Source organism: Gadus morhua, chromosome 14 (assembly GCF_902167405.1).
Source record: "Gadus morhua chromosome 14, gadMor3.0, whole genome shotgun sequence".
Lineage (NCBI taxonomy): Eukaryota > Metazoa > Chordata > Actinopteri > Gadiformes > Gadidae > Gadus > Gadus morhua.
This window is the reverse complement of record NC_044061.1, coordinates 29,176,187-29,191,150: the sequence shown is the minus strand read 5'-3', so window position 1 is coordinate 29,191,150 and position 14,964 is coordinate 29,176,187. Positions and strand designations below refer to the sequence as shown.

The 14,964-nt window shown below is 46.3% G+C and overlaps 1 protein-coding gene across 1 annotated transcript in view; it reads left to right on the top strand.

The window, feature by feature from the left end:
- itfg1 (integrin alpha FG-GAP repeat containing 1) overlaps positions 1-14,964 on the top strand; it is a 145,654-nt gene that overhangs the window by 63,583 nt on the left and 67,107 nt on the right. The window contains exons 11-12 of the mRNA XM_030377192.1: positions 9,019-9,169; positions 10,371-10,479. Of these exons, the coding sequence (XP_030233052.1) occupies positions 9,019-9,169; positions 10,371-10,479 (260 nt within the window). The remainder of the gene's footprint in view (positions 1-9,018; positions 9,170-10,370; positions 10,480-14,964) is intronic.

Below are 14,964 nucleotides of genomic sequence, written 5' to 3'. Positions count from 1 at the left end.
GAGGCATTTATAACTTTGTAAGTGTACAGATTGTTTATTTAAAATGGCATTTTTTACCCACAATACCATCAGTAGTTCACCCGTCGACGCCATCTTGTTTTTAAGACTCGATAAGTAGATGACGAACACAGAGCTTGCGTGTTGTTGACGGATGGCACAATCTCTGTGTACGTCAATCTATTTATCGAGTCTTAAAAACAAGATGGGGTCGACAGGTGAACTACTGATGGTATTGTGTGCATAAAATGTCCTTTTTAATGAACAATCTGTACACTTACAAAGTTATCAATGCCTCATTTTGTATGTTAAGACCCTTATTATGCTACCAAAGAAGTGTTGGGCTACTTCTAGCCTTTTGAGTGGTTTAAAATAGCGATTTAGTTTTTACCATAACATGCCCATATCGTCCAAGTTTATAGCGTTTTGATAGAATTGGCTAAAAACAGCCAACTGAAGAATGCGTCTATATGCGCTTTTCTGCTCCAAAACATTCCAACTCGTTATCATACCAAACATATCCCAAATCCATTTTACACCGGATTCCTTCTTTAAGAACCGGCTCTCTGTGAAGGTTAACACCCAGAATCATTTTAGCCCTTAAGGATAATTCCTCATTTTACAAACGGGCCCAAAGAGGAACTCACTAAAGGGCTTCAGTGGTTCCAGAAGGACAGATGCCCCAGCAGCGTGGTGTGTCTCACAGTGTCGCGCTACATGTTTCTCTCCCTGCCTTTGCCCATGTGCCCATGGGCCTGTTGCCGGAGAGGCTGGTTCAGATGAGGTGAGCCCCTGCAGCAGACATCCGTAGTCAGGAGGAGAACTCACAACCTCCCATGTATGCAGGGGGGGGGGGGGGCTCACAACCCCCCAACACACAGAGGCGGGGGTCCTCTGGAGATACCGGTAGTGCGCTGTCTACATTCTCTGACCTTCGGGGTTTCATTTAAACGTCAGGAGACTCCTGATTGTTGGCCCTTGACTCTGAAGCAGACAGGCAGCATTTGTGTGTTCAGTTACCATCAGGCTGCTGTCTATCAGAGGATGTTTTTATCTGATATCTGTTTATTCTTTCACTAACCCTTTGGGTTATTCCTTCAATAATCTTTCATTATTTTTTGATAAATGATGATCCTAATCTAGTAATAGTGAATAATCACCAGGCCCTGCCTCACTACCCTTTGTGTCTAATGAATTAATAAAAGTGATGAAGTCATTCTGCGTCAGCCTGGGTAAAGACCAGCTAAGAAGCTAGCTGCAAACCCCCTGATGTCCTGAACTGACACTGTGGGATCACCGTGACGATGTCAGAGTCATGGGCAGAGTGCCGCTTATGAAGTAAGCAATCGTCTCCTCTCCTAGGTAGTTGGAAGGGGCATCGTTTCAGACTGATTCTCCTGAACCAACCATACAAGACAACATCTCACTGTAGCATCACATTGTAGCATCACATCACACTGTAGCATCCTGTTGTAGCATCACACTGTAGCATCCTGTCTTCCTTAGCGTGACAGACACATCTCACTTCTCTTCTTGCTCTTTAAACAGAAGTCTCAACCTTGAGGACGTTTCTGGTGAATCATTCCATCTCATCAGCTCCACGGCTAATATGTTGTCCCTGTGCGTCCTCGTGCTACTGAACCATCAATAGTTCATCTTCAACCCCCTTTGCAATCACAAACCCCCAGCCGGGATGTATGATAAGCCTGAAGCTCCGTCGGAGGGACAATCAGTGTCCTTGTGAACGTGTGATATATCAGGTCCTGCTACAGACGCTCCCCATTCTCTTCCTCCACCTGATTCCTTCCCTCCCTCTCGACTGGTATTGATCCTAGCAGCCATTTCTTCATGTTCTGTCGATAGAGAAGGTGAGATCTGCCCTGGGATCAGGCTGTGGCTCCAGAAGAGCTTCCTCAGTGGGAGGAGCCTGCAGAGCAGAGACTATTTCTGTAGGTGGCTCTTAGTGCTGGCGGCCTCCCACCCACCTACTCACTCAACCGAGCACTCACTCTCTCTGACACAGAGTGGCCTCGCACACGCACGCACGCACACATACACACACACACACACACACACACACACACACACACACACACACACACACACACACACACACACACACACACACACACACACACACACACACACACACACACACACCATTCCCCCACACTCTGTGGTCCTCACAAAGTGACAGAGTGCTCTGCTGCCTTTGAGGGTTTAATGTTGAAGGTCCCTTTGAGCCCCACTCCCCCCCCGCTGCCAAGGGGAGGCGGTCTAACTGTCAGCTGCCGCCCGGGTCACCGTGTGGTGGCATGTGGCCTACAGTGGGTCCCTGGTACCCGGGTCACCATGTGGCCTACAGTGGGTCCCTGGTACCCGGGTCACCATGTGGCCTACAGTGGGTCCATGTGGCCTACAGTGGGTCCATGTGGCCTACAGTGGGTCCATGTGGCCTTCAGTGGGTGCATGTGGCCTACAGTGGTTCCCTGTAATGTCTGGTACCCTGTCCTCCCTTTCCCTGATGCTCTCATTAATCCTAGAAGTAGCTGTTGCTCTCAGTGACCCCTCACATGGTGCTCACCTTATGCAGTTCAAGTCTTGCTATTAATTCTGTTTTGGGGTTTTACGTTAGAGTGTCCTCCTAGCAGGTGTTTTAGAGATGATGTCTGGAATGAAATGAAGTAGCAGAACCACCTGAACCCGGGTACTGATTGGTTTGTGGTTCCTGCTGTGAACTCCTTGTGTCACCTTTGGTCTCAGGATGCATGTGAGGTTGTTTAAAAGGGAAGTGTGTGTGTGTGTGTGTGTGTGTGTGTGTGTGTGTGTGTGTGTGTGTGTGTGTGTGTGTGTGTGTGTGTGTGTGTGTGTGTGTGGGTGGGTGGGTGGGTGGGTGGGTGGGTGGGTGGGTGGGTGGGTGGGTGGGTGGGTGGGTGGGTGTTAGGGTTTGTGTGGTTGTTTGAAGATGCATTTCTTTAACACACCTCTCCCCGCACATGCTCCACACTTATATGTATACATCATGTCATTTGTGTGTTTGTCTGTGTGTGCATGTGCCTGAGCATGGTGTTACAACGCGTGTGTGCGCCTGCGTGTGTGTTCTGGATTGTTTCTGCATCTCTTGTCTATCAGTATGCACAACGGCAACAACCAACAGCTCTGCAGTCTGTTGCTAGGCAGCCATTACCTAAAGCACCCCCATTTGTTTGATCCAGAATCAGCCATTATCTCCCTCTGCTGCTTCCCTCAGGGCAGGACGAGAGGAAGGAGAGTGAGCTGGCTCTGCTGCTGCTCATCATGGTGGACCACCATGAGGTGGACCTCATCATGGTGGACCACATCATGGTGGACCACCTCATGGTGGACCACCTCATCATGGTGGTCCACCATGATGAGGTGGTCCACCATGATGAGGTCCACCTCATGGTGGTCCAACATGATGAGGTGGTCCACCATGAGGTGGTCCACCATGATGAGGTCCACCTCATCATGGTGGACCACCACCTCATGGTGGACCACCTCATCATGGTGGACCACCTCATGGTGGACCACCTCCCTATGGTGGACCACCTCCTCATTGTGGACCACCTCATGGTGGACCTCATGGTGGACCACCTCATGGTGGACCTCATGAGGCAGGGAGGGACACAGATACAAGAGAGCCTGAAGAGAGAGACCAGGGAGAGACCAGAGAGAGAGACCAGAGAGACACAACCACAATAGAGAGAGACCAGTGCGGGAGGGGTGGCGGTACAGAGGTGCAGAGGTTAGAGGAGTGCAGGACTTGAGGAGTGTCTTTGGGCGCCTTTTTCCTGATCACCAAAGACAACATGGCCACAGGCTGTCACGTCCCTGTTGCCTGTCGCTCCACACATGCACACACGAAAGCCCTTTGCTCATGGCTTCTCCTTGGGTCTGCCTCATGTTCCCAATCTTTACGCTGTTCCGGGCTGTCATGGTGGGTTGTGGTTTTGCTTAAATGTATGAATGACATCTACCTTCGGAGTTCGTCTGAGGTCTATGATGTATTTGTGTGCAGAACAGCGTTCACGCTAGACATTTTCTTGGGCGGACAAATGTCCGACACTATTCCAGAATATCGGACATTTGGAATATCTTCCGGACGTTATTCACTGATAATTAAATAATCACCAAAAGTCCACATTTAAACGACAAACCACACAAACTAAGTTGCTTCAATAAATGCCATTATTAAATTAGCCTAGGCAAAAAAAACATAACAGCCATTCTCGGCAAAAATGGTAAACGGGTAAAAAATAATAAATTCGATAATTGCAAAACTTCATTGCATGGAAGTGCTCCGCTGCTCGCGAAAAGTTGAAGTCTTTCAACCCCAGCCCAAGGCTCGATATGCGCATCAGCCTTGTCACCTTTTCCTGTTTTGGAGAGAAAAGGCTTGTTCCTCAGGAACACTGGACACGGGGATTGTACTGGCGATTTTGGCCAGCTTTGCCCAGTCGGAAAGATTTGTGCGTTCACACCAAACGCGACGGGGCGACAAGATCCCATACAAAGTGAATGTAGAGACGCGTATCGGGCGACAAGTTTTGATTTGTCGCGCCAGACTTTCGCTGTGCACAGGCGAGCGCGTTCAAGAGGATTTGTGCCGCGACAAATTCTATCGAGTTGAAATATTTCATCTTAGACGCGATTTTCGCGTGATGACAGCCAATCAGCGTTCAACAGCGTGGCCACTGAGTGACATGTGTATGCATTTGCGGGTGCACTACTTGCGTTTATGTTTGCCTCCCTGGAGAGCTCGGCCAGGAAACCGCTACTGGTTTTCATATGCTGCGATTAATTCATACATTAAATGCGAACTTCTTTCTTTCTTTCTCGACATGTGGGCCGTTTACATTTTATTATACCGGCATGCGTGCGTGCAATCGGCCAATGTCCGGCTATAGCCGGCTAACATGAAACACTGGTACAGAAGGAAGTTGTTATTGGCCAATCACTCTGGGGACACTCTTTGGGAGAGAATGGATTTATTTCATAGCAGGGTAAACAGCGAGACCAATCTAACATTCTATAAATATCCTTAGAAGGTATTCTACAAAAGCAAGACGGATAACAGACGCAAGTTAGTAAGACATTTGGCAGTAAGGATAATTAAGTTGTTAATTACCCTTATGTCACCTTTTAATGGCTTCGGTCAGGCGGAATACACCAGCCCACAACAACACTTTGGAGGTTTGTAGGCTGTTTAGGGTGGTAGGATGTGTAGGGTGGTAGGGTGTGTAAGGTGGTAGGATGTGTAGGGTGTGTAGGGTGGTAGGATGTGTAGGGTGGTAGGGTGTTTAGGGTGGTAGGGTGTTTAGGGTGGTAGGGTGTTTCGGGTGGTAGGATGTGTAGGGTGGTAGGATGTGTAGGGTGGTAGGATGTGTAGGGTGTTTAGGGTGATAGGGTGGTAGGATGTGTAGGGTGGTAGGATGTGTAGGGTGGTAGGATGTGTAGGGTGTTTAGGGTGATAGGGTGGTAGGATGTGTAGGGTGTTTAGGATGTGTAGGGTGTTTAGGGTGGTAGGATGTGTAGGGTGGTAGGATGTGTAGGATGGTAGTTTGTTTAGGGTGATAGGGTGGTAGGATGTGTAGGGTGGTAGTATGTGTAGGGTGTTTAGGGTGTTTAGGGTGGTAGGATGTGTAGGGTGGTAGGATGTGTATTCTGCCCTACAAAGGCAAAGTGCAGTAACTACGCCAACGTGTTTCGGGTGGTAGGGTGTTTCGGGTGGTAGGGTGTGTAGGGTGGTTGGATGTTTAGGGTGGTAGGATGTGTAGGGTGTTTAGGGTGGTAGGGTGTTTAGGGTATGGCTGGACAATGCTGACTTCAGGCATCATTCAGGACTGATGAGAGGGTTAAGGTGAGAGAGTTAGGGTTAGGGTGAGTGGGTTAGAGGGAGAGGGTTAGAGTTAGCGCTGCGTTGTGTGTTTATACCAACACAACAAAGTGAAATGTACACCACAGGTTAGGGTCAGGGTTCATATGTGCTCCTCATCCAGCCAACAGCTGACGTTGTTGTCAGAGGCTCTGTGTCCGGACTGATTAGTACGAGGTGAACTTCTGAGCAGACCTCAGTATGATGTTTAATCATCAGCCAGATTCCCTTAATCCACTGAAACCAACCCGCCACCGCCAACACACAAACTTAAATACCAGCCAGTCTGTTGAGGAAACGCCTGACACCATTTTAATCAGTGTGCCTGCGGCATTGTGCATATTTTAATTGAAACTCTGTACTTTAAGTCCCGTTTTATCAAGCTGCCTGGTTGTACTGACAGATAGCCGAGCTCAACGAGCATGTGGCCAGTGTGTGAGGCAGACTCTGTCCATTATGGTGGATATTAAAGCATATTAAAGCACAACTTAGATGGACTCTGCCGCTATGGACACATGCTGGATCCCTGTCCATAGTAACGCACTACTTAGATGACCCAGGGCCTTTAAGAGCTTCTAGCTTTCTTTGGTTTTGGTAGCATACACTAGATCTATCATTTATAGATAGTAGAGCTGTCAGTTAAACGCGTTATTAACGACGTTAACGCAAACTTAACGGCGTTAAAAAATTATCGCGCGATTAACGCAATTATTTTATTTAAAAAATAAAAAAAAAAAAAAAAATTTTTTTTTTTTCTTTGGCTCAAAACAAAGAAGCAGTAGCCTGACTGCTATGTTCAAATGACATTTGTTCAAAGCAGTCGTTTAATTGCACTATAGGCTCTTTTTTTGTATCGTCCTGTTTTGATCAGTATATGGCAATGTTGTTATCAATAAAAAATCATTTGCACAAGGCAAGCCGATGCACTTCAACATGTTGATAAGAGAATTAAAATGAGAAGAATTATGGGACAAAAAAATCAAGGGATATTTAGCATAGAAAAAGAATTTGCGATTAATCGTGAGTTAACTGACATTAATGCGATTAATCACGATTAAATATTTTAATCGCTTGACAGCTCTAATAGATAGATAGATAGATAGAGATAGTATATGATTGGAAACACACACACAAATCGTGTGTGTGTGTAGATAGATAGATAGATAGATAGATAGATAGATAGATAGATAGATAGATAGATAGATAGATAGATAGATAGATAGATAGATAGATATACACATATATACACACACTTTCTTGCTCTGTGATGCCAGATTTCCAATCATTGTCCTGCTGGCAGCCGGACGCCCAAAGACACCAAACCCTGTAAGATGGCGGGTGTAGAGACGGCCGAGAACACAGAGAACAAGGAGGAGGAGGGAGGGAAGGAGATGTGGAGGAGGAGGGGGGAGACTGAGTCACCTGGGTTCTATTTATAGCGTGGAGCCGTCATTAAGGTCATCTCCCTCAGGGAGCTCTTGGTACAGGTAGAATATAAAGAGAGTCCACCAGACAGACAAGAAGCTCAGTAAAGAGAGAGCACCAGACAGACAAGAAGCTCCATAAAGAGAGAGCACCAGAGAGACGAGGAGCTCCATGAGGAGAGAGCACCAGAGAGACAAGAAGCTCCATGATGAGAGTGCACCAGAGAGACAAGAAGCTCAATAAAGAGAGAGCACCAGAGAGACAAGAAGCTCCATAGAGAGTGCACCAGAGAGACAAGAAGCTCCATGATGAGAGACCACCAGAGAGACAAGGAGCTCCATAGAGACAGAGCACCAGAGATACAAGAAGCAGGTCTTAGGAAGTCTACAGTTTATAATTATGGGCAGTGTCTGGAGAGCAGTGTCTTCTGGGAGTTCTAGTGTTAGGGGCTTCAAGCACGAAGCACTGTTTTAGAAAGCAAATCTCTGCACATAGAAGCCATCCCTAAAACATGATTAATTAATTATTACATTTCCCATATCCCGTCTTCTTCAGCTGTGAGTTCCTCATTAGATCCTCCGTGTGTGTGTGTGTGTGGGTGTGTGTGTGTTTGTGTGTCAGGAGGAGGGTCTCTGTGGGGGGCTGTGCTCGCAGCTCATTGGCTCTGCCCCATGGGCCCCTTTAGATCAGATTGATGCAGATGTTGAGTCACTAGCTGCTGCAGTCGACGCTAAACTGAGCATTTATCCGCTTTAGAGATTAGAATTACAACATTACACATGCAGTTGTTTCAACCTCGCCAGTCATCGCTGGTCTCTGGAGGACGCCTGGCTTTTCAGGCTCACGCACGTTACAGAACCCAAACTGTGTTCTGACGCTGGACGTCCTCCCGTACTCCAGTCAGCTGGCTCCTCCTGGAGAACTTCCCCAACCTCTGAACCGTTCTCTCCCAGCGCTCAGCGGGCCTTCCTCCTGGAGAACGTTCCAAACATCTGACCGTTCTCTCCCAGCGCTCAGCGGGCCTTCCTCCTGGAGAACGTCCCTAACCTCTGAACCGTTGTCTCCCAGCGCTCAGCGGGCCTTCCTCCTGGAGAACGTCCCTAACCTCTGAACCGTTGTCTCCCAGCGCTCAGCGGGCCTTCCTCCTGGAGAACGTCCCTAACCTCTGAACCGTTGTCTCCCAGCGCTCAGCGGGCCTTCCTCCTGGAGAACGTCCCTAACCTCTGAACCGTTGTCTCCCAGCGCTCAGCGGGCCTTCCTCCTGGAGAACGTCCCTAACCTCTGAACCGTTGTCTCCCAGCGCTCAGCGGGCCTTCCTCCTGCAGAACGGCCCTAACCTCTTAACCATTGTCTCCCAGCGCTCAGCGGGCCTTCCTCCTGGAGAACGTTCCTAACCTCTGAACCGTTCTCTCCCGGCGCTCAGCGGGCCTTCCTCCTGGAGAACGTTCCTAACCTCTGAACCGTTCTCTCCCGGCGCTCAGCGGGCTCCGCCTGGAGAACGTCCCTAACCTCTGAACCGTTGTCTCCCAGCGCTCAGCGGGATCCGCCTGGAGAACGTTCCTAACCTCTGAACCGTTGTCTCCCGGTGCTCAGCAAGCATTCGTCCTGGAGAAGGTTCCTAACCTCTGAGCAATTGTCTCCCAGCGCTCAGCGGGCTCCTCCTGGAGAACGTTCCTAACCTCTGAACCGTTGTCTCCCAGCGCTCAGCGGGCCTTCCTCCTGGAGAACGTTCCCTGTTCCGGCTCCAGCTGCCCCAGTGTTGGCAGGACGTTCCGGGTCCACTGGGACCAGTCGGACATGGGCTCCATCCCCCAGGCCGCTCTGGCCACCTTCTACGACATCTATGAGGACGTGAGTAGCTGGTCTCTCTCCTCTATCTCCCTCATCCCCCTCCTGTATCTTCTGTGGTCATCTCCCTCCCGTGTCTCTCCTGTATCTACTGTATCCCTCCTGTATCTCATGTATCTCTCCTGTATCTCCTTTAACACCCTCCGGTGTATCTCTCCTGTATCTACTGTATCTCTCCTGTGTCTCCTGTCATTTACTCCTGTGTATCCCTCCTGTATCTACTGTATCTCTCCTGTATCTCCTCTTCAGTTGGTTATCCCCATAAGTCGGTCCCACACTGTTTATGAACTAATGAAAAATATGTTTTGGTAGTTAATATTAGTCAAACCAAAACATGAACACAACATAACATCTCTCTTTCTCGCTCCAGGCAACTCTCCCCCCCACCCTCCCTCCCTCCCTCCTCACCTCCACCCTCTGTGTTTCTGTGTCTGTCTGCGTAGGCTGTGTGAGAGTTACCGTCACTACACACCCATAGCACAGCGGCATAACAGCAGACACCTACCTCATCTTAGACTACACCTACCTCATCTAGATTACACCTACCTCATCTAGACTACACCTACCTCATCTAGACTACACCTACCTCATCTAGAATACACCTACCTCATCTAGAATACACCTACCTCATCCTAGACTACACCTACCTCATCTAGACTACACCTACCTCATCTAGACTACACCTACCTCATCTAGACTACACCTACCTCATCTAGAATACACCTACCTCATCTAGACTACACCTACCTCATCTAGACTACACCTACCTCATCTAGAATACACCTACCTCATCTAGACTACGCCTACCTCAGCTAGACTATATCTACCTCATCTAGACTACATCTCATCCTAGACTACACCTCATCTAGTCTACACCTCATCCAGACCACACCTCATTAGACTACACCTCATCTAGACTACACCAATGCTTCCTCTCCTATTCCCTTCCCACACTGTACTGTTTATCATTTGTTGCATAGATAAATTCAGATTGGTATTGGGAGAGGAGAGGGAGACACAATGAGTGTCAGAAAAAAGGACGGGATGAAGATGGGATAAGATAAAGAAGAGATTATATTGGAACAGTCTAACAGGCATGGAGATTGACTTTAAAAGTCTCTGCATCTCCTCCTCTCCCCAGCGTCCTTAAACACATGATTGAATCGATGCCTGCCTCTCTTCTGGGCGCTGGTCTCTCTTGCAGGGCATCTTAGACATGCTGGTTCTGAGCAGAGCAGAAGGCAAGGCCGACTTCATCATCCACGCACTCAAGAACAACTTTGAGGCCGACGCCTACTTTGTGAAGGTCATCGGTAAGTCACTGCCCCCCCCGACCGCATGCAGGCTATTTTAGGCTTAAGCTAAAGTAGGATGGCCTCATGCATTTTAATAACAAAAGGCTGTCAGAACATACTGGTACCATGGGGTTGATGATGATCACACATCAGGAACCATCGCTCCTCGTCTCCTCTGCTGAGGTTCGGGTCAGGCTTGTTGTCCACACCTTGGTTCTTGATACGGTACGACGATATGGTGCTTTGATCTGAATATGTCTAAATAACAAGAACGTGTGATTATCTGCTCCTGACACTTAATAATAGAATGTGTATTTTTAGACAGCTTTTCCCCTCCCTGAGTTGTCATGTTTTTATTTTGTATCATCGTGTTTTTCCGTTCATAGTTTTTGCATAGTGTACCAGCATTAGCAAACGGCAGACTGGCCTGGGGCTTTAGAAACTGCCCGCATCGCTGCTCATTAGCACAGAGAAACAGGCAGCATTGCACTACAGACCGCCCTGCCGCAGCACAAAGGAAAGAACCAGGCTACAAATAAACACAAACACTTGATCAACATTCATTAGAGCTGTCGTCTGAAAGGCTGTGTGTACATATATATATATTAGTGATGGGCACGAGTAGTAAATTCCAAACTCGAGTAATCGAAGGAATTCCTCGAGGATCAATCGAGTACTCGTTTAATCAAATCTATTTTTAGAATGCAACGCATCTGCAGCAGGCCTAATGATGAACGGCAATATTACCAACCAAACATGTAATGTTTATTCTCCATCAAAACAGTCAGAGTTATCAGAGTATTCATTATTTATTTTTGCAAACGTTCAAACACATTTCCTTACAAAATGTATATGCGTCTCACAATTTAAATCACGTTGAACCAAGGCCTGTAACGGTTTTAAAAAAAAAAAAAACGAAACAAGTAGCCTAACCATTGAAAATATTTTAAAGCTGCAAATAAAACGGCAGCAAATGGACTATGGAAATACTCAGCGTTGTGATCTTCTCTACACGGCCGTGATTACAGCTGCGTCTTGCGGCGGTGAAAATAGCCGACCACACTTGGTTGCTGCGGGTCTGCTTTCCCGAACTCACCGTTGTGTTTCAGGAGCATATGTTGCCGCATAGTACTTGTAGTACTCTGGTAGCTCGATTTCGCTTGGCATATTTTACATTTCACCTTATGATCTCCTATTTCTTTCAAATATTTCAATTCTTCGCTGCCCTTTGCTTTAACCGCCATCTCTTAACTTTTTGAATTCTGGCGTAGCTTCACACGGAACGGCACGCCCCACACATAAATTTGATACGTTTCATTTTCTTTGTGCCCACGGCATGCGTTAATAATAATAATAATAATAAATTAAATTTATATAGCGCTTAATATGGTACTCTAAGACGCTTTACAAACGCGTTTGTGGCGCACAGACAATTGATACATTTGCTTCAGAAAACTTTGTTTGTGTGTGTATATGCAAACTCGAGTTTGCCTGTCCACCAACCGAGTTAATTTGTAACGAGGAGTAATTGATTCCTCACGCCCATCCCTAATATATATATATATATATATATATATATATATTAATGCTGTCAAGCGATTTAAATATTTTATTGCGATTAATCGCATTAATGTCATAGTTAACTCACGATTAATCGCGAACAATCGCGATTAATCACAAATGTTTTTTCTATGCTAAACATCCCTTGATTTCTTTGTCCCATTAATTGTTCTCATTTTAATGCTCTTATCAACATGGAGAAGTGCATTGGCTTGCCTTGTGCAAATGTTTTTTTATTGATAACAACATTGGCATATACTGATCAAAACAGGACGATACAAAAAAAAAAGCCTATAGTGCAATTAAACGATGAATATACAAACATACTGCCTTGAACATAGCAGTCAGGCCACTGCTTCTTTGTTTTGAGCCAGCCTTTTTTAATAAAAGAATTGTACGGAACCCGTAAAGGGACATGAAGTAAGTAAAGTAAACGTTTCTAATGAGCACGTGAAAGTATCTCGTGCGCACGAGAAAGTATCTCATGCGCACGAGAAAGTATCATACGCATATCACTGGCTGTGTGTGTGTGTGTGTGTGTGTGTGTGTGTGTGTGGTGTGTGTGTGTGTGTACTTTAAATGTGAATAAGTGCACATGTAAATCTCGATTTTATTTTAATAAAGTATTGATTGTTCAGCATGATGCAGTCTAGTGATTTGGGGTAACGTCTGTGAAGTATCCCTACCAAAGCTGAGACCAAACTTACGCCCATGGAATAAAGTACCCATCCTGTCAAGAATCGGTGGCCGCTTCATTCAGACCATATTCCGACCTATAAGGCACACTAACCATCTCGTAGTTGGAGGCAAAAGAGTATACACGCTCCAATAGTGCGAGATAAAAATATAGCACATTCATTTTAATGATTTTATCTTGTGTGTGCCCGTGCCCGCGATAAATCACACACAAGCTAAAATCATTCAAATTAATGTGCTTTATTTTTATCTCAAATTATTGGATCACGTATACTCTCTTGCGCTCCGCCTCCAACTACGAGATGGTTAGTTACATCTTTCCTCCTGTCGGCTCCCAGACCGAGGAGCACAGGTGATACGTTCTCTCCAGGGCGGATGCTCTCTCGGGGGCATCACCCATCACCATGACCGACAGTGAGTCTGCTTATAGGTCGGAAAAGGGCTGTACGGTATGGACTAAAATGTATATCACGGTATGATTTGAGGAATAGACGGTAACGGTATTATATCACGGTATGTTAATTTTATCTTCTAATTTCGATATAAATGCCTCTGAACGGGTAAAATACTGGAAAGGCAGCAAAAACGCATAATTTTTTTTAAAATCTTTTCTCAAGTTACTTCCATCTCTGAAAAACATTACGTTTAATAGTATGGATTTGTTTCTCCACTTGCTTGCGGACCTTGCCGTATAGTTTTGGCATCTCAATTTGGCTGAAGTGTGTGCGGGCATGTAACACGTACCTGGGATCGAGTGTTTTGACCATCTCTTTAAAGCCCTTTATATCGACATTTTGAAAGGGAACCATGTCCTTAGACAGGTAAACAGTGACAACGTTTGTCATCTCGTTCCACCACTGGCATTTTGTTGTAAGGACTGGCTTTCAAAATGCCTGCGGAAGCAATGTCTGATTGCAGAGACGGCTTCACGCTACCCAGCGTCCTGTCTCGTACGCTGTGGAATGAGAGCTCGTGAAGGGACTATTGCGCAAGCACGCAGGAGCGCTTGCTGCGCACCTGCGTACTTGCGCAATAGCATACTGCCTGAGAAGGCAGTATCGCTGGCAATCTGTCCCTGGGAAAAGTCACGTGGTGCCGAATTGAAAAAGGAACTATGTTTCGTTACCATATTTTCAGTAGTTGCTCGTAACTTTACTTTTTACATGAAAAAGTAGTTAGGGAAATGTATTAACGCAATACTTACTTTGTGACGCGTTACACACAACATTGTCTACCGGTCACACCGGTCCCGAGGTAACGTCAAAATCCATACCGTAGCGCAAATTCACACCGGTATACCTTCAGCACCGTTTATACCATACACCCCTAGGTCGGAATATGATGGAATGAAGCTGCCACAGATTCTTGACAGGCTGGGTACATTATTCTTACACACAACCGGACTCGTTCATTACTTCACTAGACTGACACGCACGCTATCGCTCGCTCTCCTCGCTCGTCCAGCTAACTCGCTGACGACACACACACACACACACACACACATTACACACACACACCACACACACACACACACACACACACCCACACACACACACACACACACACACACACACTGCCAGTGATATGCGCACGATATTTCCCCGTGCTCATGAGATACCTTCTCGTGCGCACGACATACTTTCTCGTGCGCACGAGATACTTTCTCGTGCGCACGACATACTTTCTCGTGCGCACAACATACTTTCTCGTGCGCACGAGATACTACCTCGTGAGCACCAGATACTTTCTTGTGCTCACGAGAAAGTTTTTTCATGTCCCTTTACGGGTTCCGTAGAATTGCGTTAATCGCACGATAAAAAAATTAACGCCGTTAAGATTGGTTTGCGTTGACGCCGTTAATAACGCGTTTAACTGACAGCATATATATTAGTGGTGGGCCGTTATCGGCGCTAACGGCTGCGTTAACGCAAAACTTTTATCGCGCGATAAAAAAAATAGCGCCGTTAATCTATTTTCAAACACTTCCTCGTTCGGACCCATCACGTGACTGAACTAACCAATCAGAAGCTAGAATTTAGACTGAGGTAAACGTGAGGGAATCAGAGAGGCAGATTCAACAGAATATCCTGACTGTGTTAAATATGTAAACATGTAAATATGTAATAATTGTGTAACATAAATATGTAAATGATTAACTGACTAAAAATTTTAAGTACATTTCTAGCAAATTAACTTCAATATAAATTATATTAATTTATTCTACAACTTTCAAATATTTAACGTCTA